The 27,178-nt window shown below is 49.4% G+C and overlaps 1 protein-coding gene and 1 long non-coding RNA gene across 9 annotated transcripts in view; both read left to right on the forward strand.

The window, feature by feature from the left end:
• Positions 1-118: 118 nt before the first annotated feature.
• LOC136319965 (uncharacterized) lies at positions 119-2,442 on the forward strand. The gene is made up of 2 exons (XR_010728247.1): positions 119-1,797; positions 2,131-2,442. It is a non-coding gene; the product is annotated as an uncharacterized lncRNA (long non-coding RNA).
• Positions 2,443-10,799: 8,357 nt separating this feature from the next.
• The window catches only part of CHD4 (chromodomain helicase DNA binding protein 4), a 39,663-nt gene continuing 23,284 nt past the window's right edge, over positions 10,800-27,178 (forward strand). For 3 of the 8 annotated variants that reach the window (XM_066260940.1, XM_066260949.1, XM_066260977.1), the window contains exons 1-20: positions 10,800-10,937; positions 11,773-11,950; positions 15,837-15,958; positions 16,155-16,370; positions 16,587-16,705; positions 16,824-17,065; positions 18,307-18,434; positions 18,684-18,819; positions 18,971-19,149; positions 19,347-19,586; positions 20,544-20,747; positions 20,887-21,092; positions 21,672-21,803; positions 21,883-21,979; positions 24,510-24,701; positions 25,156-25,356; positions 25,549-25,686; positions 26,284-26,405; positions 26,522-26,695; positions 27,033-27,174. In XM_066260940.1, the coding sequence (XP_066117037.1) occupies positions 11,851-11,950; positions 15,837-15,958; positions 16,155-16,370; positions 16,587-16,705; positions 16,824-17,065; positions 18,307-18,434; positions 18,684-18,819; positions 18,971-19,149; positions 19,347-19,586; positions 20,544-20,747; positions 20,887-21,092; positions 21,672-21,803; positions 21,883-21,979; positions 24,510-24,701; positions 25,156-25,356; positions 25,549-25,686; positions 26,284-26,405; positions 26,522-26,695; positions 27,033-27,174 (3,090 nt within the window). In that variant the 5' untranslated portion in view covers positions 10,800-10,937; positions 11,773-11,850. The remainder of the gene's footprint in view (positions 10,938-11,772; positions 11,951-15,836; positions 15,959-16,154; positions 16,371-16,586; positions 16,706-16,823; positions 17,066-18,306; positions 18,435-18,683; positions 18,820-18,970; positions 19,150-19,346; positions 19,587-20,543; positions 20,748-20,886; positions 21,093-21,671; positions 21,804-21,882; positions 21,980-24,509; positions 24,702-25,155; positions 25,357-25,548; positions 25,687-26,283; positions 26,406-26,521; positions 26,696-27,032; positions 27,175-27,178) is intronic. The other 5 variants (XM_066260959.1, XM_066260968.1, XM_066261007.1 and 2 more) reach the window with 4 other exon arrangements.

Below are 27,178 nucleotides of genomic sequence, written 5' to 3' on the forward strand. Positions count from 1 at the left end.
GTCCATTTGCTTCTCCACCCCTCCGCCGCGCTTTCCTCTCTGTCTCTCTCTTCCCCTCCCGCAGCCAAGGCTCCATTGGAGCAAAGATGGCCCGGGTGCTGGGGATGGCTCTGTGGCCTCTGCCTCAGGCGCTAGAGTGGCTCTGGTCGCAACATGGCAGCGCCCAGGATGGGCAGAGCATCACCCCCTGGTGGGCAGAGCGTCGCCCCTGGTGGGCGTGCCGGGTGGATCCCGGTCGGGCGCATGCGGGAGTCTGTCTGACTGTCTCTCCCTGTTTCCAGCTTCAAAAAAAAAAAAAAAAAAAAATTAATAAAAATAAATAAAGAAAGAAAGAAGGGAGAGAGATGAGCTTTACTGCGGCTCCTTAGTTGTTCATTGATTGATTTCTCATATGTGCCTTGACCAGGGGGCTACAGTAGACTGAGTGACCCCTTGCTCAAGCCAGCAACCTTGGGCTCAAGTTGGTGAGCTTTTGCTCAAACCAGATGAGCCTGCACTCAAGCTGGCGACATCGGGGTCTCGAACCTGGGTTCTCTTCACCCCAGTCCGAACCTCTATCCACTGCGCCACCGCCTGGTCAGGCCAGAACAGAATTTTAAAAACCAATTCTGACATGTGCGTTCTGTTATGCAATCAATACATAAACTTCACATATCTTTTTGTGAGCCTCAGCAGCTTTCTTTCCTTTACGGAAATAAAAAAGTAAAATATGCTGAAAATGTTTGTTTCTGCACTCGTTAAAATTGACCCTAAACTAACAGTTACAAACAAAATTACGTACAACTTGCTTCTAAAGTAACCTAAATGTGACTGATATCAAATATCAAAAGGAAAAACCATAACACTGACAGAAGTCCTTCAAAACAATTACAATGCTCTCTATGTGTGACAATCAAAAATCTTTCTTGCCAATCCAATATACTAAAGTATTAGAGTTAATATGTAATTTCTTCCCAGGGCATTATATACATTGTTTATTATTATTATTGCTGTGGGAGAGAGCAATGCTCAACAAATCAATTGCTAATTGTAGTCCTTAAGCCTTGGGGTTTGGGGTGAGTGGGGGACAGTAGTAGATGCTCACCAAATGGAACAGTACCTTAGGGTTCCTGGAGCAGCTACCCTAAGGTGGGGGTGGCACTGGTCACACAAACACTCAGGTGGAGAGGGTGGGGTTTCTCCAAGGAGGGAAAAGGAACTGTGCCACAGCCAGGAAAGAGGAGTTTGCAGGGAATTTAGAGTGCTATGGGGGGACAGAAATAGGCTAGCTGTTCTTAGCAAGGTGGAGGCAAGGGAAATGGAAGACTGGTTTACGGGCCACCTACTGCTTTTTTTTTCCCCCACCTACTGCTTTTTTCCCCCTTGACCAGCGTCAATAGCCAGAATGAGTTGTTGCCATACATGTATCTTATATGCATTTCTGTGCATGCGTGCATGCATGTGTGTGTGTGTAGTGTAGTGTTTAAGCACGTGCACAGTTTTCCTGTGTGTCTCTGTGTGTTTTAGTTCAGAATAAACCTTTTGTTTCTTTATGTGATCCGTCCAGACGGTGATTTACAGGGGTAAAATGACCCCTGGTGGTCAGATGGGAGAATTGACCCAAATTCCTCCTCAATAGCCTTGAAGTCCCCGCCTTCCACCACCTGGTGGGAGGTTAGAGTCCTGGACCAGGCCCTTATCTCCTGATGCGTAGAAGAGACCTGGTGGTTAACAACTGCTCCATCTTGCTTCATCCTTAGAGTTCAGGACCCGTTCCCTTCCGACCCTGGGAACACTAGACATCACCCTAGTCCAGGGGTCCCCAAACTTTTTACACAGGGGGCCAGTTCACTGTCCCTCAGACCGTTGGAGGGCCAGACTATAAAAAAAAAACAACTATGAACAAAATATTTTTTATTTTAAAGTAAAAAATCAAAATGGGAACAAATACAATATTTAAAAAAAAGAACAAGTAAATTTAAATCAACAAACTGACCAGTATTTCCATGGGAACTAGGCTCCTCTCACTGACCACCAATGAAAGAGGTGCCCCTTCCAGAAGTGCGGCGGGGGCCGGATAAATGGCCTCGGGGGGGGGGGCCGCATGTGGCCCATGGGCCGTAGTTTGGGGACCCCTGCCCTAGTCCAAAGTCTCAGCACATTGCACTATCCAAACGGAATTGTACACAATTTTTAAAAATTATGACTATTTTTATATGCAGATATGTGAATGAATTCTAAAGTAATTAAGACCCACATATCAAGTATCTTCTACATACTATATAATTTACTAATTTATTATCATTTTTATAGTTTATTATCTGTCTTCTCTATCTCCCAAGTAGAATGTAAGCTCACTGGGGGCAGGGATTTTTGTTTGTTTGGTTCTTTGATGCATTCTCAGCATCTAGAATGGTGCTCAGTACAAAAGAAGTGCTTAATAAATATTTATTGAATGATGAATAGTGGGTCTTGCTGTGAAGTAGTTTACTACCTAGTGGGTACCAAGGAACAAATCAACAATAATTACCATTCAAGACAGAAGATGCAAGAATGCAGGGTAAGGTGTTGGCAGTTAATTCAGTGGGCAATGAGAAGCCCTTGAAGTTTCTTGAGTAAGGTTTTACTCACCATGATATACTGTGTGGGATAAACAGTTGGAAATCAGGTGGAGAGAGTCTAAGGAGAATGGAAGACTACTCAGGAAGCTATTACAATAGTCCAGGAAAAGTGTGACTGTGGCCTGTGGAAATGGGTTGTCTCCGATATGAAATTTCTGGTGTTTAGTCTCTGGTAGACTGTTTCCACACATTCAGTATACCTCAAGAGTTTCCATAACAAGAATAGATTAAGGAGATGAGGCAGGCAGAGGAGGAATGACCAGAACTTGACATGTAACAGGCTGGGGAAGTTTAAGAAAACCTATGGCCAATACTGGTTTCACAGGATTCACCAATTACTGAGTGAACTGTATGATGGAGACAAGATGTGGGCAATCCAGAGCCCATGTCCTGGAGTTACCCCAGCTGAAGTTCAGGAAAACCCAAAGGAGGAAGACAAGAAAATCTTAAATGGAGGGAGAAGAACGTTAACAAGTTTTTCAAATACTCTCTGTATGCCTGGATCTCAATTTAGTATATACTTAAAATGCATTATCTTATATATTTCAATAACCCTCTGAGTTAGAGATGATTATTACCCCATTTTATAGCTGAAACACCCTGGAGAAGCTAAGATCTTAAAACTTGACTCCCAAACATCCTACTGGATCTCTCCTTCCTTTTACTTCATGTTTTCTCATTCCTGCCTTGATGATATCCACCCTTCCCTACTTTCCTTTCTTCTTCCTTCCCTTTGTAAGTCACCTCTCTCGAATGCACCTCTCACCTTGGATCTGCTGTACCATCTCTGCCCCCTTTGCCAGTTCTTCCTTCTTGCTTTAACCCACTCAACCTACAGTACACCTGTCTCCTCCTCTCCACTTGCCTAAGGCCACTGTGCAGAACACAGTGTGGCTGGGGCACACACAAGCAGGATGGCTCAGCCTTTGTGCAGTTGACTGTGGCTCCTCTCCTTCAGTGAGGATGTGCCTAATATCTCCAAAGTAGCACTTTTGATTGTCCATCAACTAAACCAAAGAGGAGAACTCCCCTGGGTTCTCCACAAAGTCTGTTTCCTCTGTAGAATGGTCCCACCACATGGCGAGAGTAGTTGGGGAAGCAGGAATCATTTATCTTAAAATAAATTCAGGAGAACCAAGGCAGAAGAAAAGGATCCCAAAGGGCAGAGATGCTTTTCTCTTGGCCCTGAACTATCTTGAGGAACATTCTTGCAGGTTGCTACCTGGGGTCTTGTAGAAGAAATAAGGAGAAGTTAAAATTCACACCTTCTCTATTCTTTCAGGAGACCCTGGAGACAAGGGAGGCTGGGTAACTCTCAACATGCTATCCTTTCCAGGGGAGCACTGAAAGCATTAAGAAGTAAAGTTCCTTACACGGGTCTTGGAGAATCCAAAGGCTCTCTGAACTTTAAAATCAGACAAATGTAGGTACTCATTTCAGCTCTGATATTTCTTGGCAATGGGACTTGAGCAATTATTTAACCTCTGAATCCCTGTTTTCTCCTCTGTGAAATGGGGATCATAATACCTACTTACTGGGTTGTGAGGGTCAATGAGCACACCCTTGAAAGGCACCTGAGAAGCATCCAGAAAGGAGAGTTCTTTCCCACAAGAATGTAGGGAGGAAGTGCCATTGGTAAAGTCTGTTTGTGATGCCCAAGGGGAGGGTTTCTAGAGGACAGGAAGAGCCCCAGGTGAATCCTCACCCATACAGAGCTCTGCCAGCAATCAGAACTAGGGCCAGGGCATGGGTGAGCAAGGCAGGCTGGGAAGTTTCCATGGTGCTAGGTCAAGTAGACAGTTTTCAGGGGCAGTAACTGGCCCGTTGCCCTCTGGGGGCACTCTCTCCCCACTGGACCCAAGTCCACCCACACACAGAGGAGTGGGTGGAAAGTGCCTGAAAGGGAAAGGAGAGGGGGCATGGGATGAAGAACCAAGCAAAGGAGAAAGGGCAAGAGAGGAGGCTGGAGGGGAAGTCAGGGCCCAGGCAGGCACAGGGTGGGGTCGGGAGAGGGGCCCAGGGCAGGAGGGCGGGAGAGAGCCTGGGAGGCTGAGCGCCGGAGACGGCGGAGGGAGGGACAGCAGGGAGACTGGCGGCGCTGACACAGCCTCGATGTGTGGAACGGGCTGGGGTTTGGCCCACAGGTCAGGCGTCTGGCAGTATTATGGGATGCAGAGGCCTTAGGAGACAGGGAGAGTATTATGGGCTGGAACAGCCTTAGGAGACTGGGGAATATTATGGGCTGGTGAGGCCCGGCTCCAACTGGAGGCGGGAGGAAGGGGTGCGGGGCGGGAAGGGGGGGTAGTGGTGGAAGGGAATATTATGGGCTGGAGGCCTCCTGCGACCAGAGGCAAGAGTATTATGGGCTGGCAAGGCCTTCGGTGGCCAGAGGGGGGAGCAGCGGGGGATGGCACCGGCTGCATGTGACTGAGGGGGGGCCAAGTTGGGGGGGTGTGACGAGTGGGGGTGGGGGAGCATATTATGGGATAGCTCTTTGTACCTACTGCAGGGACTGCTTCTCCATAAGATATTATGGGATGTCGTGTGTGGGAGGGGGACTGGGGCTGGGGGGATTATTATGGGATGGTAGTGCAGAATGGGGAGGGTCTGAGAGGCTTTTCTCTACCCCCCCAACCCCCGCCTTACTCTCTTGCCATCTTTTCTAAGGTCTGCCTTCTCTCTAAAACGGCCCAAAGGGAACACCTGAAATCCAGCACCCCCCCCCCCCCGACACACACGCACACACACTTTAGGCACTTCAACCCATCCTAGGCATCTCCCCCAACTAGCAGCCACCTCCTGGGCCCTGAGGGGAAAAGGCAGCCCCTAGGGATGGGGAGAAAGCCCCAAAGTAGGGTGTTGTAGTAGCCAGTGGACCACACCTCCCACTTCCGCGGGGTCCCCGTGTCTCCCTATTCCCTTGGACCAGTCTCCTTCCCCTTCCCCTTCCCTTACCCAAAGTGAGGGCTCTGGGTCCTCCTCCCCTCCCCCTCCCCTCTATTTCCTCTCCAGCTCCTTCCACAGCCGTAACCAGTAAAACACAAGCGGCCAGCTATTATGGGATGGCTGCTCCCGGCAGCTCTGCAGGGAGGGGGCAGTCACCGCGGAATGTCTCCTGTGGGTGGCTATTATGGGATGGCCGCCTCTCCTTTTTTGGGGGGTGGGGGCTAGCAAGGAGGATTATTATGGGATGTGCCCTGCAGAGCTGGGTGGGGCTGTCCTGAGTAGGTGAAGCTCTGGGGAGGATGGGAAGGGGGAAGGAAAGGAAGGAAGAGAGCAGGAGCTGGGGAGGCTGGGTGAGCCCTGGAGCCAGACCTGAGGCCTGGCAAGAGTAACTGGCTGGAGAGGTTCTCCGGTGACAGCTGTTTGAAGGGGCCCCTGGGGCAGGCCATAGCTAGCCAACTCTGAACCCTGGACACCTGGGTCTTTGTAGCTCACAGCTTGTGTGAGTTGCAAGTGCTGGCCTGACAGAACACTTAGGTTCCAGCTGTGTGGCACACCAAGGGAGCAGTGCTTCTGGGTGACCACAGTAACTCAATACTCCTTTCCCTCTTTGCCTTCCTGGATTTGATCCTTGGAACCATAGCTAAGGTAGGAGGGTTATGGGCTGCGGTGGGGAGGTCTTTGCCACCTTGCAGTCACTCCCAAGGAATAGAGGCTGAGTTGAGTACTGAAGGAAAAATGCCTGGCCCGTCACTGTCACAACCCCCTCCTCAACCCTACATGATCTGCATCTGTCCAGCCATCAGAATGCATTGTCACTATGGCTTTTCTTCCCTATGTTGTCTTCCCAAATCCCTTTTTCTGGCAAAGCAGAACACTGTTTCTTTAGATCTAGCAGAGTTTCAGGGCTCACACAGAACAGAGATGTAGAAAGAGGAACTACGTACAGAGCATGTGCTGCAAACTCCATGGACAATCACTCTATTATTCTAGGTTCTGTACCATGGGATGGAAACAGAACTCTAAGGTAACTAGCTAGAGAGGCTGTCCCCCTGGATGCATTAATCAGGAGATTATCCCAACCTTAGTCCCTGTGGGCCAATCATGCTAGTGGTTTATTTATAATTTATCTTGGAGGGTAGCTTGGAGTCAGGGTAGGGATGGTGAGCATAGATACTTAAAGACTACAAAAGCAACACACAAACACACACATCCTAGCCCTCTCTGGAACTGAAGAGGAGAGAAAGGGATTTTAACCTTCTCCTTGTATTATGACGGAGGGGTGAGAAGTAAGAGGACCAAGAGAGTAATGAGTTAGAACCTGCAGGGATGGGGCAGAGGATTGTGGTGCATAAAAGGTACCAATGTTTGTCATCACAGGCAAGAGGCTGTGACTACTTAATTATAAAATTCTCTTCCTGGTTTATATTAGGAATCACTGTAGTAATGTGGTGTGTGTGTGTGTGTGTGTGTGTGTATGAAGAAAAAGGGCAGATGGAGATTTACAGAAGGGAATTTGAGGCCCAGAGGCAGGCTAGATACCTGGAAAAATGGGGAAAGAAGACATAATAGATGTCTGGCAGCTCTATATAGGAAGGAGAAACTTCTTGAAAGGAGCTATGCCCACATTATGGTATCTTAAAAGAATTGCCTCCTTTCCCCCAGGTGAGGAGCACGAGGCTCCTTCTTAATATTCAGAATAACCTGACCAGGCGGTGGCGCAGTGGATAGAGCGTCGGACTGGGATGCAGAAGGACCCAGGTTCAGACCCTGAGGTCACCAGTTTGAGCGCGGGCTCATCTGGCTTGAGCAAAAAGCTCACCAGCTTGGACCCAAGGTCACTGGCTCAAGCAAGGGGTTACTCGGTCTGCTGAAGGCCCGCGGTCAAGGCACATTTGAGAAAGCAATCAATGAACAACTAAGGTGTCGCAACGAAAAACTGATGATTGATGCTTCTCATCTCTCTCCGTTCCTGTCTGTCCCTATCTATCCCTTTCTCTGACTCTCTCTGTCCCTGTAAAAAAAAAAGCATGGGGGGGGGTTTGCACAAATGAATGGGGGGGCCAGTCTTGAAGTTAAGAGAATTTAATGAGAAATGGGGGAAATGGCCTGCATATCACAATGATTGAGGCAAAAAGGGTTAGGCAGGAGCTGGTGGAAAGACATCAGCATCACTGGTACTCTGGATAGTGATTTCCAGAAGTAAACTTTGCCTCTCCTGAACTCTTTTCTTCTTGCCAGTTCTGCAGTCCTATCACTCCCTGAGGAGAGGCAAATCATCTGGCCAGGCCTTTCTCTAGGGAAGTGAGATCAGAAGGGCAATGCAAGATGGTATGAGGCTCATCCCACTCACTTCTGGTCAGGAAGGGCTCCTCCTAGGAGGAAGTTCCGGTTTCTCTTCAACCTGTCCCACTGCCATAGGTCTTGGACTTTTGTGAAAATGACACAAGAGAGCAGAGGAAGACATTACCTCTGGCTAGGGGTAGGGAAGAGTGGACAGGGCAGCAAGGCAGTGATGTTGGGACACTGGTCACTCAGGTCCTGGTTCTTTGGGGGTCAGGAAAAGGGTAAAGTGACAGGTTATCTGAGTGCCAAAGGATTTTTAAAATTTTTCTTTTATTAATTTTTTAGAGAGGAGAGAGAGTGAGAGAGAGAAGGGGGAGGGAGGAGCAGGAAGCATCAACTCCCATATGTGCCTTGACCAGGTAAGCCCAGGTTTTGAACCAGCGACCTCAGCGTTCCAGGTCAACGCTTTATCCACTGCGCCACCACAGGTCAGGCTGAGTGCCAAAGGATTTTACAATTGGGCTCTCCAGCTTTCTCAGGCTGGATCGCCAGGATGGCTGCAGGGTAAGGCAGTTAGGGAAGGGGATGGATATTTTGGAAGACTACCTTGTGGCCTAATTGATGAAGAAGGCATCCTGCAGGCCCTGGCCAGGTAGCTCAGTTGGTTGGAGCATCATCCCAATGTGCCAGGGTTGTGGGTTTGATCCCTGGTCAGGACACATACAGGAGCCAACCAGTGGATACGTGGGTAGGTGGAGCAACAAACCGATGTTTCTCTCTTTTTCTCTCCTTTCCTCTGTTCCTAAAATCAACAAATAAATTTTTTTTTAAAAGAACAAAGGCATCCTGAAATGTTGACTTGTACACTTGGGAGGAAAGATGGTGAATTTTATACAACAAAGGGTTTTTGGGAAGATGAAGAATGAGGCCTCAATAATATGAGGATGGGGGCAATTGCATGTATGACACTTCAGGATACAAAATGAGAAAGTGGCTGAAAAACATGAGACATTGAAGAAAAGCAGAATTTTTTGTTCAAGAATGAGGATAATGATTCTGGCACATTGACGAGTCACTCAAGAAGGAAGCATGTGATGATATTACAGAATTTTAGTATTAGAAATGCTGGATGGGTGAACACTTTCCAATCAAAATCCCTTAGCATGTAGGGAACAGATTATCTTGACCATCCACCAGTTTTGTAAAAGGTAGAATGACCAGCAAGAATCTCTACTGAGATGTGATCTCTCTTGAGACCATTTGGGATTTATTTTATTGTCTGTAACAGAAAACTGGTAACTAATACTCATTTGTTCTACCTTGGCACCAGATAGTCTATCTGGACTCATAGCTTATCTGGTTGTTTATGATTCTTGGAAGGAGGTACCTATGGTCCTTGCATTTTCCATGGTGCCCAGCTCTGTGCCTTGCTAGGTACTCTGTCAACATTGGTTAAATGAACTGAGTAGAAGTGAGTAGAAGGAGAATAGGTCTTGTCTCTTGGTGTGTATATACAGTAGTAGGATTCTCAGTTCATATCATGAGGGCATATTCATCCATGGAGTGGCCTAGAGGTGTTGATGAATGGAGTACCTGAGGAGGTAGGGTGAGTGGGGAGAAGACTGCTGCAATGTTGAGAAATAGTCTTTAATGCCAAGTTATACTTATTATGGGATGCTCTAGGGTGAATTAAACTCTATGTAAATAGCTTATGTGGCCAGCATGGTATTTGGGTATTTGGTTGGTCTGTAAATGATGGATGAGGGAAACTAGGGTCTATCCTAGACATTAAGAGGCTTTATTTATGGCAGGATACTGCTTTGGCCCAGAAAGGGATGAAGGTGTGTACAAGTTGAGGTGGGGACAGGGCAATGTGGGCAACCTACTTTACCCTGGCTGCTCTAAGTGCTAGATACACTGACAGCATCTAGAGATAGGGGAGGTATGAATATGAATATTATGGGATGCCTGGCTGGAAAGGTATGGGGTGGTGGAGTGGAGATGAAGCATCATGGGATGTGCTGGGAGTATTATGGTTTGTTTGGTTGACCATGGACTCCTTTCAATTATTATGGGATGTCAGGGTATGGGTGCAGGAGTAAAAATTATGGGATATCTTTTCAGTGCTAAAGGCAAGGAGATTAGATACCCACCTGTAGAGTGACAGAAGGGTGGCTGATCATTATGGAACATTTCTCTGGTAGGTTATAGTGCTTATTATGGGCTGTGTAGCTGGAATGAGTGTGCAAAGGCTGAAGGTGGTGGTGTGAAGATCTTTCTAGACCCTAGCCTGCAGGGGTTCAGGGCAGCTCCAAGGGGTTGGTTATTATGGGATGTCAGTATAAAAAGTGGGAAACTGATTATTACGGGATATGCGTGGGAGGAGGCCGAAGTGTCCGTTGTTGTAGTGTGGGGGGTGAGTTTCTGACTATTATGGGATATCAAACTGAGGGTGGATGAAAAGTGGTTATTATGGGATGTCTGTGGGGGCTGGGGATGAGTATTATGGGATGTGAGGCTGAAGTGCCAGGCGGGGTGCTTATTATGGGATGGCCATGGGGAGGGAAAGGTGACGAATTATTATGGGATGTTAGCATTAGGGCCAACAGTGAAGAAGTTGGCAAAGCATGGTTATTATGGGATGTGGGAGGGAGGGTTAGTTGCAAAAGGTCTGTAATATTATGAGATGTCAACAGCTCTAGTATATCTATCTGTGTATGGAGTATGTGTGTGTGTGGGGGGGGTGTGGGGGAAGGTGTCCGAGTGTATTATGGGATGGCCAGGAGGTGGGTGGTTGCCCGGGTGACACGCGCGCGCTTGAAGGGGGCGTGGCCAATGGTTGCCTGAGCGACGAGGGGGCGGGGGTTGCCCGGGAGATCTAGGGAGGAAGGTGGTGGTAGTGGAGGGGGGGGTTGGAGTTGGTTAAGGTTATTATGGGCTGTCCGGGGGGGCGGGGCCTGTGCGGTGGGATTTCCCGGCCGGTGTTTCGGGCCCTTTAAGAGGCGACGCCGGAGCCGGAGCCATTTTCCCCCCTTTGGCCGCGGCGAGGAGGAGTCGGAGCGGGAGTGACACCGGGCCGGACCCTGCGAGACCTGCGGCGGCTCTGGGGTGAGGAGAGCGCGGGGTTCCCGAAAAGACAGCCCTTTCAGCCCGGCCAGCCCCGAGAGTCATCTCTCCACTCGCCGGTTCTTCAGGGTTCCCTAGACCCTCAGACCGCCCCCTGCCCGGAGGAGCCGACCCTTCCTCCTCCTCCCCTGCAGGGCGCCACACCCCTCCCCCCGCTCCAACCCGGCAAGAGTCTGGCTCCCCGCTACTCCCACCTCGGGCATGGTCTCCCACAATGCCCGGCGCCCGCACCCTGGCCCTCTGCTCACTTGCCCCCGGGGACACGTGGCCCGACCCCCTGCCCAGTAGGAGCTTTCAGGCCCCCAAGCCCCTTCCTGCAGCCCCCCAGAGCGTCCGAACCTCCACGCCCCCTTGTACCCGCTGCTCCTCTGGAGAACCTGAGTTGTCCCAGAGGACAGTCTTTGGAGATCTGCCCAGTCTAGGGACTGGCCCCTCCCCAGACGCAGGGAGGCGCCCCCACCCCCAAGTGACCTTGTGTCCCCAAGCGCTTCGCCGCCAGTCGCCTCCTCCGGCCCCCCCGCGCCGCGGCCACTCGGACCCTCCTCCCCCCCCCCCCGTCACACCCCGCTCGGTCCAGCCTGGCTTTCCCCCCTCCCCACGCCTGCACCAGTCTGCCCTCGGGGGCGTCGCTGCCTCTTTTCTTGGGGTCTCCTGTGGGGGAGCTGGCCTCCTGGCTGCCCCCAAGGAGTGTGGAACTAAGTTCAGCCTGAGTGGGCCGGTGGTGGTGGTGGTGGGCGGAAAGAGCGGGTGGGGGTGGGGGAGGGGGACAGTGCGCGTCACTGACTGTTCTCTCTCTCTTCCCCCCTCCCCCGCACAGTGACTCGGGCCAGTGTAGAGGGCCCCAGGCCGCAGGCAGGAGCAGCTGGGCCAATTCCCTGGCCGGGAGCGGAAGGGGATGGCGTCGGGCCTGGGCTCCCCGTCCCCCTGCTCGGCAGGCAGCGAGGAAGAGGATATGGATGCACTTTTGAACAACAGCCTGCCCCCACCCCACCCAGGTAACATCTTCCCTAAGGGCCCAGGGCAGGAAAGGGGCATTTGGGCCCTCCCTAGTGATTTCGGTGAGATAGGGCTTAGTTTCTCTCTCTCTCTCTGTGCAGAGCTTGAGATAGAGGGCATCTGAAGGGAGTGGTTCCCTTTTGCGGAGCTCTTGTGGGAGGGGGGTGGCAGCCATGTGCCTCCTGGGCTCCGTGGACCGAGATGCAAGCTTGCTGCACTGTCTGTCTTTAGGAATGCTATGCAGTTCCCAGTTGAGGGAGCTCTCTGGGCTGGCATGCATTACCGAGTGTGGGTCTTTGGAGGAATGCAGCTATAGCTGGGACCCCTGGAGGCTGTGCGGTGGTGGGGAGGGGGTTGAGGATTGCCTTTTGATGAGACCAGCTGGGCATCTAGGCTAGTTAGGATCCTGTGGCTGCTGCTATGAAAAGGAAAGAGGGAGTGTTGGTTACTCTGATTATTTTCAGCTTCTGATCAGTTACCGGCTTTCTGTGGTTTCAACTGTGTCAAGTTTGAATTGCGCTCCTTAGCTGGGATCTAGAGCGCTTTTTAGCCAGGCAGATTGCTGAAACGTTTGAGCTGCGGGAATGATGGGGGCTGGGGAATCAAATGTAATAGCCTAAATGTATATTGGGAGGTGTAAAAGAATGGAGGTGGCACTCTGGCCACTCCTCCTGCCCAGGCAAGTGGACATAATCCTGGCTTTTTTCCCCTAGAGGTTTCTGTCTCTGTGCGGATAGCCTGGAGTTTGGGCTGATTGTGTGAAGTGTTTGTGTAGGTGTATTGGGGGTTGTGCTATCTGTTTTGGGGTGGCTCCTTGAACTGGCCAAACCTGTATGGTTATAACTACCCTGCCTTATTGGTGTAGCCCTGTCTACCCCCAAATGATGATTGATGTCATGCTTTTTTTCTTTGATGTCATGCTTTTAAGTGGATTTTTCTCTTTTCTGTGTCTCCTTCAGAGCCCCCAGCTAAGTCACCTACTTGTTTCATTGACCTTTTTTCCTAGTTTTATTTGATTTCTACATGCCATTTCTTCATTTTCTTCACTTTTATTTTTCTTTTCGTTCTGGAGCCTGCTGGTCCTGTTTCAGTTTCCCATGACACATCTTTAACTTCTGTATTCTCTCTCTTCAGCTCTAGTGGCAAGTTGAGGTGGTCCCGGAGAGAGATGTTTTCACATTTGACATTTTCTAAGTTGGAAGTCTTCACTTTAACCTGAGGCCACTTAAGAGACCTCAGTTACTGAGTCTTCAGCTTTTGGGATAAGAAACTTAGCTTGTGTCTCCTTACTGTGCAGGGCCAGGTGGCAGGTTTCTGTGCTGTTGCCCAGGGTGGTGGTGGAGTGATAGTTGTGATAAGGTGATCCCATCCTTTCTGTGAGAGGCATGAGAAATAGTAGTGCCGTCCAGCCAATGTTGGTTGCACATCTTGGCTTTCCACTGCCCCCTTGGTTTTGGGCTGCCCTCATGTCTGTTGGGAGCTGTGCAGGCTCCCTAGGTGAACTCTGCCCCAAGCTGTAGCATGACCTAGTTTTCCCACTCGCCACACCTTATTCCTACCCCTTTCCCAAATTCTCCTCTATATCTCAGCCAGTCTGCTGTTTGCCATGTCAGTACCTTATCTGTCTGAGAAGTTTGGGGGTCTTAATGTGGAGGGGAGGGTATCTTCTCTGTCTCTATGGGTTTGTACTTATCTCTACTCTAGCATGTATAGAGGTGAACAGGAAAACTCCAGAGATGTAGCTGCTTGAAGTGGGGTTGGGGTGGGGACACAGTGATTGCTGGGAAGAAGCCCTTAAAGAAAATGAGTCTGGTGAGATCCAGACTGGTGTTCCATTCCCAAGGGAATGGGAGGGGCTTTCTTGTGCCTGGCCTGATCCTGGGCTGAGTGGGGGGAGGCTGATGGTGCTTTGTCCAGCCTAATGTCTCATGTTCCCTAGTATCTGCCTTGCTCGGGAAGGGCGGAGCCAGAGCGTTATAGGGCTAGTTCTGGGGGGTCAGGAGCTAAGAGCATGTGTAGGGTTGAAGGAAGCATATTGTTCACCACTCTGTAGGTGCTACTCCTTTTTCTTGATGTGGACATGACTCCCAAGTGTTGGTAGGTGGCAAGAAGTGGTTTAGGATTTATGGCCTGGACTCTGGGTGGGGGTGACGAGGAAACTGAGTTTCAGAGTTCCTCATTGTAAATTACTTTGGTATCAAAAATTTGAGGAGAAAGTTGTATGCTTTGACCACAGTTCCAGTGAGCCTCTGTTAAATCTTAGTTCTGGCCTGACCAGGCGGTGGCGCAGAGGATCGAGCATTGGACTGGGATGCAGAGAACCCAGGTCGAAACCTTGAGGTCGCAGCTTGAGCACGGGGTTATCTGGTTTGAGCAAGGCTCAGCAGCTTGAGCCCAAGATTACTGGCCTGAGCAAGGGATCACTCTGTCTGCTGTAACCCCCTAGTTAAGGCACATGAGAGAGTAATCAGTGAACAACTAAGGTGCCACAATGAAGAATTGATGCTTCTCATCTCTTTCCCTTTCTGTCTGTCTGTCCCTATCTGTTCCTCTCTCTGACTTTCTCTGTCTCTGTCACAAAAAAATCTTAGTTCTGAAGATTGGAAGAATAACTATGATTGAGGTAGTAACCTAGTCCCTCTCATAGTATTACCTTCATGTTTGTCTTGGGTTTCCTTGCCTTGTATGTTGGGGTGGCCTCTTGAGAACTGTGTCATCCCAAAGGAGGTGTTAGGAGAGGTGGCATTTTGACCTGGGGCCAGGTAATAATTTGGGAAGTCTTCTATGAGGGTAGTCTTTCCCCAGTTACCTCTCTCAACCCCCTCCCCCTCCCCTGCCACTTCCTGTCTGTCCTATGTTGGCAGCTGGGTGCCCTGGGCTGGCTTCTGCGGTCAGGAGCCATTTTCCCTCTCCTCAGTGGGTGAGGCACTCCCTCCTTCTCTCCACTCCCTTCTCCACTACCCCCCCTCCTTGGGCGGGGGTGGCTTGGGAAGAAGGAGAAAGGAGGGAGAGAGGAGGGAGCTGGTGTGCTGGTGTGAATGTCTGTTACAAAGGAAGCTGCCTCCTGGCCTTCTCCTCCCCCTTTGTGCCCCTTCCCACCTATCCCTGCCCAGGAGCTCTCAGTATTACCCCAGGCTTTGTGTGTGCTCCCAGCCAGGGGAGGAGGTGGAGCCAGATGGGAGGAGGATGGGGGGGGGTGGGTGGAGGAGATGGTGACAGCTGGGCTGATTTGGGCCCCTGGGGAGAAGAGGCTACTGACCCAGGAGAAGCTGGGAAGGAACAGTAAAGCTGGAGATGGGAAAATGAAATTATGTTTGGGATTAGGCTGGCAACAGAACCTAGGACTTGCAGGTTCTGGCTCTTTTGAGCTGGAATCACCGAAAATGGTAGGTGAAGGTGTGGTTTCTGGGACCCCTGAACTGATACTATTCTGAGAATATGGTGAGGTGTATGCCATAGTTTTTACTATCTGGGTGGAATCTTTCATTCTTATTCCCTGATTTATGGAATATTTGGTGGCTAGTTACAGGAGGACTGGATCTATTTCTATTATTTGGTTAACTCTAAGCAGCTTGATTTAGCTGTATTGGAGAGAGCATATAGAAGACTCGTATTAGGAATGAAGGAGAGGAGGCAGGGGTCTGGACAGCTGCCCGCAGTGGGTCTGGTCTGGCCTGGCCTGGCAGGCCTATTTTGGGTCTATACAGCTCTCTCTTTGTCTCTTTTTGTCCTGAGTTTCAGCTTCCTTCTGTGGAGAGTATAGCAGTCTCTTCAGTGGAATCTGGGACAAGAGGTGGGGGAATAACTTCTAAATCTTCTGAATAAGGCTCTAACCTTTTGCTATTGATCTTTTCCTGTCTTTCTCTCTTTGCTAAATACATGTAGAAAACGAGGAGGACCCAGACGAGGATTTGTCAGAAGCAGAGACTCCAAAGCTCAAGAAGAAGAAAAAACCTAAGAAACCTCGGGACCCTAAAATTCCTAAGAGTAAACGCCAAAAAAAGGAGGTGAGTGGATAAGTAGACGCTATGGGGAGTAATAGGAAGAAAGGAGGAGCTCTGAAAAGGTGTGGAGGGTTGGGGCTCTGTTTCACCCTGTGGAGTGGTGGGCCAGGTCCTGGGGACAAGCCTTAGGGCTGTCCTGAGGTGAGCATGTGTGTAGCATGTGTGTGTCTGTCTCCCTCTCCCCCCTTCCCTGCTCCAGCGTATGCTCTTATGCCGGCAGCTGGGGGACAGCTCTGGGGAGGGGCCAGAGTTTGTGGAGGAAGAGGAAGAGGTGGCTCTGCGCTCAGACAGTGAGGGTAGTGACTATACCCCTGGCAAGAAGAAGAAAAAGAAGCTTGGACCTAAGAAAGAAAAGAAGAGCAAATCCAAGCGGAAGGAGGAAGAAGAGGAAGATGATGATGATGATGATTCAAAGGTACCTGGATCTCCATCCTCTTCTCAGTACTGTTTGTTAACATTTGTCCTTTGTTTCTCAGACACTCTACAGCTCGTTAGAACATTTTCTCCCCACCTATTCTAATGATTTCCTCTTTGCTCTCTTCCTTTGGTCTTGTAAGCCTTAGTTTCATCTCAATTCCCTTAGCAGGTGTAGGCATTAAGGATCAGGTCTTTGACCTTGCTCTCTCTGCAGGAGCCTAAGTCATCTGCTCAGCTTCTGGAAGACTGGGGCATGGAAGACATTGACCATGTGTTCTCAGAGGAGGATTATCGCACGCTTACCAACTACAAGGCCTTCAGCCAGTTTGTCCGGTAAACCAGGAGGGTCTTGAGGGCAAGGAGAGGGCTTCTGTAATCCTATTTCACTTCTCTTTCCCTCTCTTATTCTTAAACTTTTTGCTTTTTTCTTTCTCACCCATTTCTCCATCAGACCCCTCATTGCTGCCAAAAACCCCAAGATTGCTGTCTCCAAGATGATGATGGTTTTGGGTGCGAAGTGGCGGGAGTTCAGCACCAACAACCCCTTCAAAGGCAGTTCTGGGGCTTCTGTGGCGGCAGCAGCAGCAGCAGCAGTGGCTGTGGTGGAGAGCATGGTGACAGCCACTGAAGTTGCACCACCTCCTCCCCCTGTGGAGGTGCCTATCCGCAAGGCCAAGACCAAGGAGGGCAAAGGTAAAGTGAGACTTGATGGGAGGGGTGACTAGTGTGGCTTAGGATGGCGAAGATAAAGCATGGAAATGCTGTCAGCCCAGCCCTGGCCGGTTGGCTCAGCGGTAGAGCATCGGCCTAGCGTGCGGAGGACCCGGGTTCGATTCCCGGCCAGGGCAGATAGGAGAAGCGTCCATTTGCTTCTCCACCCCTCCGCCGCGCTTTCCTCACTGTCTCTCTCTTCCCCTCCCGCAGCCAAGGCTCCATTGGAGCAAAGATGGCCCAGGCGCTGGGCATGGCTCTGTGGCCTCTGCCTCAGGCGCTAGAGTGGCTCTGGTCGCAATATGGCGACGCCCAGGATGGGCAGAGCATCGCCCCCTGGGGGGCAGAGCACCGCCCCTGGTGGGCGTGCCGGGTGGATCCCGGTTGGGCGCATGCGGGAGTCTGTCTGACTGTCTCTCCCTGTTTCCAGCTTCAGAAAAATGAAAAAAAAAAAAAAAAAAAGAAATGCTGTCAGCCCAGAGATAGAAGTTAGGAGGGAGGCCTGACCAGGCGGTGGCGCAGTGGATAGAGCGTCGGACTGGGACGCGGAGGACCCAGGTTCGAGACCCCGAGGTCGCCAGCTTGAGCGTGGGCTCATCTGGTTTGAGCAAAAGCTCACCAGCTTGGACCCAAGGCCGCTGGCTCGAGCACGGGGTCGCTCGGTCTGCTGTAGCCCCCCAGTCAAGGCACATATGAGAAGGCAATCAATGAACAACTAAGGTGTTGCAATGAAAAACTAATGATTGGCCTGACCTGTGGTGGCGCAGTGGATAAAGCATCAATCTGGAAACGCTGAGGTTGCCGGTTCAAAACCCTGGGCTTGCCTGGTCAAGGCACATATGGGAGTTGAATGCTTCCTGCTCCTCCCCCCTTCTCTCTCTCACTCTCTCTCCCCTTGCTATAATGAATAAATAAAAAAATATATATTAAAAACAAAACAAAACAAAACAAAAAACTAATGATTGATGCTTCTCATCTCTCTCCGTTCCTGTCTGTCTGTCTGTCCCTGTGTATCCCTCTCTCTGACTCACTCTCTGTGTCTGTAAAAAATAAATTAAAAAAAAAGTAAATAAAAAGAAGTTAGGAGAGAGTAAATAATCTTGGATTTAGGAAGCAAATTTGTGAAAGCCAGCTTAGGTGGAGAAAATTGTATTTTCTTCATCTTCTGCCCTGTGGTTTATATTTGGATTGTTTGATTTTACTTGCTCTCCCTCTGATTTTAGGTCCCAATGCTCGGAGGAAGCCCAAGGGCAGCCCTCGTATACCTGATGCCAAGAAGCCTAAACCCAAGAAAGTGGCTCCTCTGAAAATCAAGCTGGGAGGTTTTGGTTCTAAGCGTAAGAGATCCTCGGTGAGAGCCCAGCCCATCCCTTTGGGGAGGGTGCCGTATCTAATAGAAAAGATGCTACCTTATGTCAGGCTCTAGCTTTTACAGTAGGCGCGTAAGATATCGGGAGTGGGCCACAGAACAGATGACTAGGCTCCATGTACAACAGTCCTGCTGGGATTCTAGTGCTCCTAGTAAGAGAGGGATTCTTTCTCTACCAATCTCTTTTCTCTTGGCTTGAACCTTTAACCATATTTCTTTCCATTCTTCCAGAGTGAGGATGACGACTTAGATGTAGAATCTGACTTCGATGATGCCAGTATCAATAGCTATTCTGTTTCTGATGGTTCCACCAGCCGTAGTAGTCGCAGCCGTAAGAAACTTCGAACCACTAAAAAGAAAAAGAAAGGTGTGTTTCTTTTCTGAATCTGTGATTGGATGGGGTGGGAATAACTGGGAAAGAATCTCCTTAAGGAGATAGGTAATTTTTAGGGTAGGGGGTTGGGGGAGGGGGAGGTAGTTTTTTTCTAATAACTGGGCTTTCCCTCTTCCTTGCCCAGGCGAGGAGGAGGTGACTGCTATGGATGGTTATGAGACAGACCACCAGGACTATTGCGAGGTGTGCCAGCAAGGCGGTGAGATCATCCTGTGTGATACCTGTCCCCGAGCTTACCACATGGTCTGCCTGGATCCAGATATGGAGAAGGCCCCTGAGGGCAAGTGGAGCTGCCCACACTGTGTGAGTACCCGGCCACTGTGGCCCTTTGGGACCTTTGAGGGAAAGGGTGGGCTGATAAAGTTCTTCTGGCCGTGGGTGGGAGTAATGGTGGTATTGCTGGTGTGGGCTTTGGGAAGCATTCAGTGGAATGATGGTGTGGGCCATCCTCGGGGTGGGGTGGGGTGGTAATAACCTGACTCTGTGTTTCTTTACTGCAGGAAAAGGAAGGCATTCAGTGGGAGGCTAAAGAGGACAATTCAGAGGGTGAGGAAATCCTGGAAGAGGTTGGGGGAGACCCTGAAGAAGAAGATGACCACCACATGGAATTCTGTCGTGTCTGCAAGGATGGTGGGGAGCTACTCTGCTGTGACACCTGTCCTTCTTCCTACCATATCCACTGCCTGAACCCCCCACTTCCAGAGATCCCCAATGGCGAGTGGCTCTGTCCCCGTTGTACGGTGAGCGACTGACCCCAACCAGAGTGAGGGATGTGGGAAGGGTTTATTCCTTTTATGCGTGGGCATCGGAAGGCTGAGAGGTGCAGGAGAGGTTGTTGGAGAACTATAGACCTTTTATCCCTGAGAAAGTCATTTTCCTTCTTGGTGTAGTCTTAGGATATCTTTGTTCTGTGAGAATGTATGACTGACTTTGAACAGAGCAGGGAATGCTTCACCAGCTCTCTCGGAGTGGAGCAGTGTTCTAGACATGTTCAAGACAGCACATTCATCCCTGTCTTGCCACCCAGTCTTGGAGGTCTTGGTAGTTTAGAGTGGTTTAAAAGGTCTTACTCCCTGGCTGTGTAGCTCAATTGGTTAGAGCATTATCGTTACATGTCAAGGTTGTGGGTTCAATACCCCATTAGGGCACATATAAGAATCAACCAATGAATGCATAAATAAATGAAACAAGAAATCCATATTTCCCTCTCTCCCTCTTTCTCCCTCCCTCCATCTCTCCATCTCCCTTCTCTCCCTCCCTCTTCCTCTCTCTCCCTCCCTCCCCACCTCTCGCCCTTCTTCCATCTTTCCCCCTCCCTCTCTTGCCCTCCCCTTTCTCTCTCTATCTCAAACCAGTAAATTCTAAAAAAATTTTAAAGTGTCACTTACTGCTTCGGATTGCTTAAGAGAGGAATTCTGGGCTCTAGGTCTGTGGGTTTTCTATGATTCCTTGTTCTGGGTTATTGTTGAAGTCTAGCTATTAACTCTGTTAAGCAGGTAGGAGTGATCATGTCACACAAGTCCTGGATGCAGTCCAGAAATGGAGAGGGAATTCTATTATTCTCTCCCTAGAAGAGTCCTGCGATTAGATCTTACTTGCAGTGAGGTTTTAATTTTTGGATAAGGTTGAGGCTGTAGGCTGTCCTGTCTTTTCTCCATGGTAATGATTTGGTGTTGGATCATTTCCTTTTGTTTCAGTGTCCCGCTCTTAAGGGCAAAGTCCAGAAGATCCTAATCTGGAAGTGGGGTCAGCCACCATCTCCCACACCAGTGCCCCGGCCTCCAGATGCTGATCCCAATACCCCGTCTCCCAAGCCCTTGGAGGGGCGGCCAGAGCGGCAGTTCTTTGTGAAATGGCAAGGCATGTCTTACTGGCACTGCTCCTGGGTATCTGAACTGCAGGTAAGCCTGGATAGGCTCAGGATGTGGGGGTTACAGCACATCTTGCTGTGACCCCCACAGAGGGTAGTGAGAACACAGTCTTGTGAATGGATGGAGAGTCTGCAGCTCCTGGGTGGCTTATTTCTCTTTCTGCTTGCAGTTGGAGCTGCACTGTCAAGTGATGTTCCGAAATTATCAGCGGAAGAATGATATGGATGAGCCACCTTCTGGGGATTTTGGTGGTGATGAAGAGAAGAGTCGAAAGCGAAAGAACAAGGACCCTAAATTTGCAGAGATGGAGGAACGCTTCTATCGCTATGGGATAAAACCTGAGTGGATGATGATCCACCGAATTCTCAACCACAGGTACCAGTGGAGCTGGGCCAGATTGTGCTTGTCTTGGGCATTCGGAGGGGTAGGCAGCATATGCACTGGAAGACTACTGCCAAAGGGATTATGAAAATGGATGTCACTAGTACTTAAACTAGGAAGAGACACACATTCTATGTTGTTATTTTTTATTTATTTATTTTACAGAGACAGAGAGACAGTCAGAGAAAGGGATAGACAGGGACAGACAGGAACCGAGAGAGATGAGAAGCATCAATCGTTAGTTTTTCATTGTGCATTGCGACACCTTAGTTCATTGATTGCCTTCTCATATGTGCCTTGACCGTGAGCCTTCAGCACACCGAGTAACCCCTTGCTCGAGCCAGCGACTTTGGGTCCAAGCTGGTGAGCTTTTGCTCAAACCAGATGAGCCTGCGCTCAAGCTGGCGACCTCGGGGTCTCGAACCTGGGTCCTCGGCATCCCAGTCCAACGCTCTATCCACTGCGCCACCACCTGGTCAGGCTGCTACTGGCAGTTTTTGAGAGCAAGACTGATTTAGGAGGAGGGGAGGGTAGCTTTCTAGCTCTGAGGGTTTTCTTTCCTTAACCTTGCAGTGTGGACAAGAAGGGCCATGTCCACTACTTGATCAAGTGGCGGGACTTGCCCTATGATCAGGCATCCTGGGAGAGTGAAGATGTGGAAATACAGGACTATGACCTGTTTAAGCAGAGCTATTGGAATCACAGGTGAGTGACTTTGGTGAGAAGCAGAACTGCTTCTTATTGAGAAGCATGCTGGATAGCTGTGTGATACTGTCTTTTTCAGGGAGTTAATGAGGGGTGAAGAAGGACGACCAGGCAAGAAGCTCAAGAAGGTGAAGCTGAGAAAGTTGGAGAGGCCTCCTGAAACTCCAACAGTTGATGTAAGTTGTGGCAGAAGAGGCAAGACACAAGTTACTCTGTAGAACAGTGTATCCTGTGTTCTCCAGTCTAGCACTGGTGCAGGTAATAACTTTGTAGCTGAGAATGCTTCATGAAGTCTGTTTGCTCTCTGCATCTCTATAAATCAGAGGAAATGCTAGGATTGCTGGTTTCTCTTTTCACTATCAGAAAAATAAAAGCATAGGACGCTAGAGTTTTATATGATGAAAGAAGTGTTACTAAGGGTGGGGGCAGGTCATACAACCAAAGTTTTTTTTTGTGTTTTTTTTTCTGAAGCTAGAAACGTGGAGAGACAGTCAGACAGACTCTCTCATGCGCCGGACCGGGATCCATCCTGCACGCCCACCAGGGGGCGATGCTCTGCCCCTCCGAGGCGTCGCTCTGTTGCGACCAGAGCCACTCTAGTGCCTGGGGCAGAGGCCAAGGAGCCATCCCCAGCGCCCGGGCCATCTTTGCTCCAATGGAGCCTTGGCTGCAGGAGGGGAAGAGAGAAACAGAGAGGAAGGAGAGGGGGAGGGGTGGAGAAGCAGATGGGCGCTTCTCCTGTGTGCCCTGGCTGGGAATCGAACCCGGGACTTCTGCACGCCAGGCCGACGCTCTACTACTGAGCCAACCGGCCAGGGCCATACAACCAAAGTTTTATTTGGAACCTGGGTCTTACGAAACTTATTTCACAGCTCAATTTTTTTCCTTTTTTTTTTTAAGTGAGATAGAAAAAGACAGGAAGGGAGAGATGATGAGAAGCAACTTGCAGTTGCATCACTTTAGTTGTTTAGTGATGGCTTCTTTTAGGTGCCTTGACTGGGGAGCTCCATCTGAGTCAGTGACCCTTTGCTCAGGCCAGTGACCTTGGATGCAAGCTGGCAACCCTGTGTTCAAGCTGGATGATCCCACACTCAAACCAGCAATCTCAGGCTTTTGAACCGAGGACCTTAGTGTCCCAGGTCAATGCTCTAGCCACTGCGTCACTGCCAATCAGGCCGTGTGTGTGTGTGTGTGTGTGTGTGTGTGTGTGTGTGAGAGAGAGAGAGAGAGAGAGAGAGAGAATGAGAGAGAGAGAGAGAGAGAGATGTGAGGACAGTTATGGTTAAAAAGGTGAATCTTGGGAGTGCCAGAGGGTATGAGGCATAGGGTTACTTACCTGGATTCACCAGGATTACCTGATGAATCGTAAGTAGCAGAATTTTTTTTTATTTTTCCGAAGCCAGAAATGGGGAGGCAGTCAGACCGACTCCCGCATGCGCCTGGCATGTCCACCAGGGGGCGATGCTCTGCCCATGGGGGGGGTCGCTTTGTTGCGACCAGAACCACTCTAGTGCCTGAGGCAGAGGCCACAGAGCCATCCTCAGCGCCCTGGCAAACTTTGCTCCAGTGGAGCCTCGGCTGCAGGAGGGGAAGAGAGAAACAGAGAGGAAGGAGAGGGGGAGGGGTGGAGAAGCAGATGGGCGCTTCTCCTGTGTGCCCTGGCCGGGAATCGAACCCGGGACTCCTGCACGCCAGGCCGATGCTCTACCACTGAGCCAACCAGCCAGGGCCCAGAATTTTTTTTAAAAGAGTTTATTGATTTTTAGAGGGGAGAGAGAGAGAGAAAGGCAGAGGGGAGGAAGGAATGGGAGGCACTAACCCACAGTTGCTTCTAATATGTGCCTTGACTGGGTAAGCCTGGGGTCTTGAACTAGCAACCTCCACATTCCAGGTGGATGCCTTATCTATCCACTGTGCCACCACAGGCCAGGCTAACAGCTAGGGGAGGCTATGATGTGTCTTTCCTCAGATTTTTGGGACTATAATAGCTTTATCTGCCTGATAGGTTGTTAGTTGCCTTGCTTTCTAGAGATTTTTTTTTTTTAGAGAGAGAAAGGGATAGACAAGGACAGGAACAAAGAGAGATGAGAAGCATCAATCATTAGTTTTTCATTGCGCGTTGCAACACCTTAGTTGTTCATTGATTGTTTTCTCATATGTTCCTTGACTGTAGGCCTTCAGCAGACCGAGTAACCCCTTGCTGGAGCCAGCAACCTTGGGTTCAAGCTGGTGGGCTTTTTGCTCAAACCAGATGAGCCCGCGCTCAATCTGGCCACCTCGGGTTCTCGAACCTGGGTCTTCTGCATCCCAGTCCAGTGCTCTATCCACTGCGCCACCGCCTGGTCAGGCTTCCTAGAGACCTTAAACACAATTACAAAAACCAGTGAGACCTTTTTAAAATTTTTTATTATTTTATTTTATTTTTTATTTTGTTTCGCTTTTTAGAGAGAGTAAGAGAGGACAGGAACATCAGTCTGTTCCTATATGTACCCTAACTGAGGATCAAATCGGCAACCTCAGTGCTTTGGGACGATGCTCTAACTGAGCCATCTGGCGAGGCAGGGCCAGTGAGAATTTTCTTCCTCATAATTTTTTTGGCTCTCCCAAGGAGAATCTAGTGAAAATGTGTGAGGAGGAGGCAACTGCACTGTTAGGAAGGGAAGGGAATTCCTTGCCAGGTTTTGACTTCTTTATTTCATCCTTCAGCCAACCGTGAAGTATGAGCGACAGCCAGAGTACCTGGATGCCACAGGTGGAACCCTGCACCCCTATCAAATGGAGGGCTTGAATTGGTTACGCTTCTCCTGGGCTCAGGGCACAGACACCATCTTGGCCGATGAGATGGGCCTTGGGAAGACTGTCCAGACAGCAGTCTTTCTCTATTCCCTTTACAAGGAGGTAGGAGAGCTGGGGCTGTTAGTTTTTTTGTGGGAATATTTTGTGTTCATGGTTTCTTCTTACACTCTGAGAATAAAGAAGAAAAAACTGATTGATAACCTTGAGTAAGATAGACAGACACAGAGAAAGATTTGAGAGAATGGAGCCATGGTTAGGGTTAGTGGTGGGTGCATGCGGCCTCAGTACTGGGGCAATGGCTTGTGTTGAGATCAGCAGAAATGTGGGTGGAATTAGACTTGATGGAAGTAAGGTTTTGAGTTCTCTTAATGGCGGGTATGATGTTTTGGAAAGGAATGGGCAGGGTGTTTTCATACGTAGAGAAGGTTGGGGTAAGAGTAGCAGTGCACATGTTAGTCCTCTAATAGCTCTTGGGGTAGGGGGTAATGGTAGGCACAGGGTTTGCCGTGGAATGGGCCCTTACTCCTTACTCTGCTTCTTTTCATCTTCTTCAAAGGGTCATTCCAAAGGCCCCTTCCTAGTGAGTGCCCCTCTTTCTACCATCATCAACTGGGAGCGGGAGTTTGAAATGTGGGCTCCAGATATGTATGTGGTGACTTACGTGGGTGACAAAGACAGCCGGGCCATCATCCGAGAGAATGAGTTCTCCTTTGAAGACAATGCCATTCGTGGTGGAAAGAAAGCTTCTCGCATGAAGGTATCTCAGTGGAAGGGAAACCCCTCGTGAGGGGAAGTAGTTGCTATGGGTTTGGTTTGCCTCCTTGTGATTGGGTCCCTGGGATGAGGCAAAAGGATGACACCTAGAAGGAAGTAAAAGCCCATAAGTCCCTTGGCTTTGCTGACACTGGAGAAGTTGAATGTTAGGTGACCAGGTTGCCGTCTTGTGCAGAAAGAGGCATCTGTGAAGTTCCATGTGCTGCTGACATCATATGAGTTGATCACCATTGACATGGCTATTTTGGGCTCTATTGACTGGGCCTGCCTCATCGTGGATGAAGCCCATCGGCTCAAGAACAATCAGTCTAAGGTAAGGGGGAAGGGAGGAAGATTATGGCCTCCAGTGTTAGTTTTTTGGTTTGTTTTTTTTTTAAAGACAGAGAGAGATTCAGGGACAGACAGGGACAGACAGACAGGAAGGGAGAGAGATGAGAAGCATCAATCATTAGTTTTTCCTTGCGACACTTTAGTTGTTCATTGATTTGCTTTCTCATATGTGCCTTGACCGTGGGGCTACAGCAGAGTGAGTAACCCCTTTCTCAAGCCAATGACCTTGGGTCCAAGCTGGTGAGCTTTGCTCAAACCAGATGAGCCCGCACTCAAGCTGGAGACCTCGGGGTCTCGAACCTGAGTTGTCCACATCCCAGTCCGATGCTCTATCCACGGAGCCACCGCCTGGTCAGGCAGCCTCCAATGTTTTTAATACCATCTACTTACTGAGAGGAGACCTTGAACGAGGGGAAAGGGAAAAATGGTCTTTGCTTTTCTTCCTCACTGATACCCCTTAGTGGCCAGGCCTTAAAAGAGAAACGGAGTTGGGGGTGGGGAACCTAACTGTTGCACAGTAAAATAGCTTGGAGTTCTGGAGTTACAATTGAATTTCACCCCTTTCCGTCTGCTTCACCAGTTCTTCCGGGTCTTAAATGGTTACTCACTCCAGCATAAGCTGTTGCTGACTGGGACTCCATTACAAAACAATCTAGAAGAGCTGTTTCATCTGCTCAACTTTCTTACTCCTGAGAGGTTCCAGTAAGTGTGTTTATATATAATTGGCTCATAATTCTTATCTTTCTATTGTCTGTTTCTTATATCAGTTTTCTTTCTTCCTTTCTACATCTCCAACGTTTTCTTTTGTTTTTTCAAAGCAATTTAGAAGGCTTCTTGGAGGAGTTTGCTGATATTGCCAAGGAGGACCAGATTAAAAAACTGCATGACATGCTAGGGCCTCACATGTTGCGGCGGCTCAAAGCTGATGTGTTCAAGAATATGCCATCCAAGACAGAGCTGATTGTACGTGTGGAGCTGAGCCCTATGCAGAAGTGAGTCGAAAGGGACAGACTACTGACTCCATTTTGCAAATACTGTTAGATTTTGGCCAGTCTGCAAAATATTTCTTATTCCTGCCCAAGCTGTTTCAAGGCATCTGGTGACAAGAGCAAGCAAGGCCTGAAGATGCCTGAGGCCAGAGAGCAGGAGCTTTGGGTTCTTATGTAGTTAGTTATATTTTACTTAAAATGATAGTGGTGGTAGTGACTGTTAGTTTACTTAGTCCCAAAGTGAGATATGTTAGGAAGGAAGATCTCAAATCTTAGGATTGCATTTTGAGTCATTTTTAGACTCTTGAGTCTGACTTATCTTCTTCTTTTGCCCATGCAGGAAATACTACAAGTATATCCTCACTCGAAATTTTGAAGCACTCAATGCTCGAGGTGGTGGCAACCAAGTCTCTCTGCTGAATGTGGTGATGGATCTTAAGAAGTGCTGCAACCACCCATATCTATTTCCCGTGGCTGCGATGGTAT

Source organism: Saccopteryx bilineata, chromosome 1 (assembly GCF_036850765.1).
Source record: "Saccopteryx bilineata isolate mSacBil1 chromosome 1, mSacBil1_pri_phased_curated, whole genome shotgun sequence".
NCBI lineage: Eukaryota > Metazoa > Chordata > Mammalia > Chiroptera > Emballonuridae > Saccopteryx > Saccopteryx bilineata.